Source organism: Tarenaya hassleriana, unplaced genomic scaffold (genome assembly GCF_000463585.1).
Source record: "Tarenaya hassleriana unplaced genomic scaffold, ASM46358v1 Cleome33, whole genome shotgun sequence".
NCBI lineage: Eukaryota > Viridiplantae > Streptophyta > Magnoliopsida > Brassicales > Cleomaceae > Tarenaya > Tarenaya hassleriana.
In genome coordinates, this window is record NW_010966459.1 from 171,237 (window position 1) to 175,196 (window position 3,960).

A 3,960-nucleotide genomic window follows, 5' to 3' on the forward strand; every position below is an offset into this window, starting at 1 on the left:
GTCCCCTCTCTTGACCTGTATATATATATATATTCCGGTGAATGCAATATATTGGTATACAACCCATGCTCAAATTATTTATTTTCTCTTGGGAGGCGACAAATTTTAGCAGGAGACAGACATGGGCTAGTGGAGAGGAAAAATGGTACCACCATTTCCTTGGTCTGATCAAAGTGTATACATGCATACAGTATGTGTATATATATTAATATATATATATATATATATATATATATATATCAAAATAATCAAATATATACTTTCACACCCGAATGTCCAGAAAATATCCGAGCATCGGTCCTGTTTGTGTTTGGTCGGGACTCATTTTTCGAATCCACCAGCAATTCCTGTAAAGTACAAGCTCCACTGAGACATCATTTCGCATTATTAAATTGTAATTTTATAATTCTTCCCAAAAAGTAAAAGGATGATACACTACAATGCCTATCCAGAATTTGGGAAACTCCTAACACAATAATGATGTGATTTAAGAACCCTATCTAACTTCATTTTTACTTTTTTTAAAACGGAATAAATATTTGAATTTTCAAACAAAAAAGTATCATGAACGAAATGTGGGCTATTTTTCGTGGCCCAGATTAAGAACACTGACCGAAAAGAAAGAAGCCCAAATTGGAGACCCGAAATGTAAACCGGATCCGAATTTATTCAAACGGGTCAGATGTTGCATTTTGAATTGAAGACTCCCCTGCCCCCACCCCATTTTCCAAAGACTCGTCTCTTTCGCACTGTCAAAAGAGACGTTAGAGAGAGAGAGAGAGAGAGAGAGAGAGAGAGAGAGAGAGAGAGAGATCAAAGTTTCCTCTGATCATATCGGAGATGGCGACGAACATTGGGATGATGGGTTCGGCATATTTCGTTGGGAGATCGGAGATTCTCGCATGGATCAACTCTACTCTCCAACTCAATCTCTCCAAAGTCGAAGAGGTACTGTTTCTGCAATTTCTTCAATCTTCGCAGCTCTAATTTGAGATTTCATCTTCTACTCTTTTCTTTCATGATTCCTTTCTGTTTTATGATCCTTCTCTCTGGATTTCGATGTGGATCTGTGGATTGCAGGCGTGTTCCGGCGCAGTTCACTGCCAATTGATGGATTCGATCCATCCAGGAATGGTTCCGATGCACAAGGTTAACTTCGATGCGAAGAGCGAGTACGATATGATACAGAACTACAAGGTGCTTCAGGATGTCTTCAACAAACTCAAGATCACCAAGGTCCTCTCTCATTTTCTTTCCTTTTTCTGTTTGGTTTTGATTTTGGATTTAGATCGACATTGTCCGTGAATCGATTTGCGGTTGTTTGGTTTATTGGCTTGCAGCACATAGAAGTCAGCAAGCTAGTGAAGGGAAGACCACTTGATAACTTGGAGTTCATGCAGTGGATGAAGAGATATTGCGATTCTGTGAACGGGGGCCTGTTTCAGAAGTAAGTTCACCTCCTGCACAGCTCCAACTAAGTTTCTTACCCTGAACTTTATGGAAGTTTCAGAACCTAAATCTCGTGATTTTGGCTTTCTTGTCATTTCAAATCTCACTTACTGTTCCGACTGTGCTGTAATATTGAATCCGTTTACTGTCATGAGCTTTTACACGGGGGCCTGTTTCAGAAGTAAGTTCACCTCCTGCACAGCTCCAACTAAGTTTCTTACCCTGAACTTTATGGAAGTTTCAGAACCTAAATCTCGTGATTTTGGCTTTCTTGTCATTTCAAATCTCACTTACTGTTCCGACTGTGCTGTAATATTGAATCCGTTTACTGTCATGAGCTTTTACAATTCGTGGGTGAACCGTTTCCTACCCTAAAAGAAGAAAAGTTGAATTTGCCGTAGTGTAGGGAACCCTTCCTTCCTTTTGTTCGTTTTGCTAATCTGGTTTGAATTGCTAAGGACCAGCCTCCGTGAACATAGTAATCGTGTGTTTGTCTTGTTACGCAGCATTGTTAAATACCCTCTGGCAGTCAATTTGGTCTCTTGTTCTTTTCTTGCTTTGATACATCAGAATATATCGCGGCACCAATAAGGAGAGTCTATTCCTAATTTTGCTCTCTTCGTTGCTTTTCTTTATTAGTTACAACGCGTTGGAGAGAAGAGAAGTCTGCAAAGGTGGAAAAGATACGAACAAGAGGGGTGCTGCAGCTACACAAGCCTCAACAAAGGGTTCTTCAGCTGCTCCTAGACCCTCATCTTCAAACGGAACACGAAAAAATGAACCTCCTTCCTCCAACAATTCCAACCATTCTGCTAAGGCCTCATCTAGATCATCCAAACCAATGACTGCATACGATGAACAGGTTGTCTATATAACCCACCTTCTATAGAGTTCACACCATTCCCACAAGACTACTCGCTAACACGCTGCTTTGTCGCAGATAACTGAGCTGAAACTATACATAGACAGCCTCGAAAAAGAGAGAGACTTTTACTTTTCTAAACTCAGGGATGTAGAGATTCTCTGCCAAAACCCCGAGACCGAGCGCCTGCCCGTAAACTTCCAATCCCACTTTGACATCCATAAGCAACTAAAATTCATAATCTTAGAATCCTTAATCACATTTTTTCAATTTTCAGCTCGTTGGTGCCATTAAAAGGGTCCTGTATGCGGCAGATGGCGATGACACGGCCGCGATAGAGGCTGCAGTCCTGAACCCCATAGCTGAAGGGTCGGAAGAGAGAATGAACAAAGTAGAGGTGCAGAAGAGGAAAGTCATAGTGAATATCGATGTCGATGCAGCTGGAATCACGGCACTCTCACCACGACAACGCCTTTCTGATGCTTCCGATGTTAAATGCAGCGGGTCCCCTCTCTTGACCTGTTGAAAACTGAACAAAAAGAGTAAGTGCTCTACTTGAACATCATCCTATGGTTATATGATATTCTCACAAGTTGATATAAGATTCTGTGTTTTGTGATGTTGCGTCGTCCATGAATTGTCTGTTGCTTGATATACCTATATATATATATATATATAAAGGACAGCCCGATGCACAAAGCATTCCCGTTGAGCGGGGGTCCGAGGAAGAGTCCCACCACAAGGGTGTATTATAGGCAAACCTTACCCTGCAGAAATATCTGTAAGAGACTGCTTACAGGACTCGAACCCGTGACCTCTAGATCACACAATGGCAACACCTTAACCTGTGCTCCAAGACTCCCCTTCATATATATATATATATATATTCAATTTGTATGCTGTGTTCTATATTAGTGAACTTTTTTTTTTCTTTGAATCCCCTTCTCGTTCATTTTTATCTTTGTGTCAAGGACCCATTTCTGTATATCGTTTGGGTGTATATGCGAGAGAACAATAGTTCATAGTAATACAGACAAAAAGGCCACATGCGTATTGTATTTTATAAGATCAGAATCAGATAGTAAAAAGGCATAGGTTGCTTTTGTACTGTGTAGGAAGGGGAGAAAAAACACTGAGGGAAGGTACTCTCTACTCAGACACCTATTGTTTGTTTGTCTGTCCCCACAAATAATCCCATAAAAATACACAAATTTTGTAAGATATGGGTTAGTCCCAAAAAAAAATGATCCCAAACTTATTAAAAATGTTCCATATAAAATCCTAAACCTGCAATGTCCTACAAAAAACCCTAAATTTGATAAAAGTTTCCACAAAAATTACAAATTTACAATTTTCTTCTATATAAAACATTTGATTTGTTTGATAAAAAATTTTGTTGACATGGTACGATGAATTGCTGGCATGGTGCTGACTGAATTGATACGTCAGCGCCATATCATCATTTTAAAAATTAAAATATAAATTTCTAATTTTTTTTATCAAAATATATATACATATATATTCGTATATGTATTAAGTTTGTAATTTAAAATTTTAAATATATATATATATATATATATATATACTATATACATATATATTTTTTGATCAAATATCTATACATATATATACAAGGTTAACTTCGATGC

The 3,960-nt window shown here is 38.5% G+C and overlaps 1 protein-coding gene across 3 annotated transcripts; it reads left to right on the plus strand.

Annotated features, from left to right (window-relative positions):
• The first annotated feature begins 737 nt into the window (after nucleotides 1-737).
• On the plus strand, nucleotides 738-3,356 carry LOC104821242 (microtubule-associated protein RP/EB family member 1C-like). Of its 3 annotated transcripts, none has more exons than XM_010552047.1 (7): nucleotides 738-948; nucleotides 1,081-1,236; nucleotides 1,341-1,447; nucleotides 2,089-2,311; nucleotides 2,390-2,503; nucleotides 2,589-2,853; nucleotides 2,993-3,356. In XM_010552047.1, the coding sequence occupies exons 1-6, from the start codon at nucleotides 841-843 to the stop codon at nucleotides 2,835-2,837; spliced, it is 957 nt and encodes a 318-aa protein (XP_010550349.1). In that variant the 5' UTR covers nucleotides 738-840; the 3' UTR covers nucleotides 2,838-2,853; nucleotides 2,993-3,356. The 3 variants fall into 3 exon arrangements, with proteins under 3 accessions (XP_010550349.1, XP_010550350.1, XP_010550348.1); XM_010552048.1 differs by having other exon boundaries at nucleotides 2,998-3,356; XM_010552046.1 differs by lacking the exon at nucleotides 2,993-3,356 and having other exon boundaries at nucleotides 2,589-2,944.
• The last annotated feature ends 604 nt before the right edge of the window (nucleotides 3,357-3,960 follow it).

Excerpts from the sequence above, each read along its gene's own strand:
- LOC104821242 (XM_010552047.1), top strand. The coding sequence starts at position 841 with ATGGCGACGAACATTGGGATGATGGGTTCGGCATATTTCGTTGGGAGA. Across the intron at positions 949-1,080 it reads ATCTCTCCAAAGTCGAAGAG|GCGTGTTCCGGCGCAGTTCA; the intron begins GTACTGTTTCTG and ends TGTGGATTGCAG. Across the intron at positions 1,448-2,088 it reads AACGGGGGCCTGTTTCAGAA|TTACAACGCGTTGGAGAGAA; the intron begins GTAAGTTCACCT and ends TTTCTTTATTAG.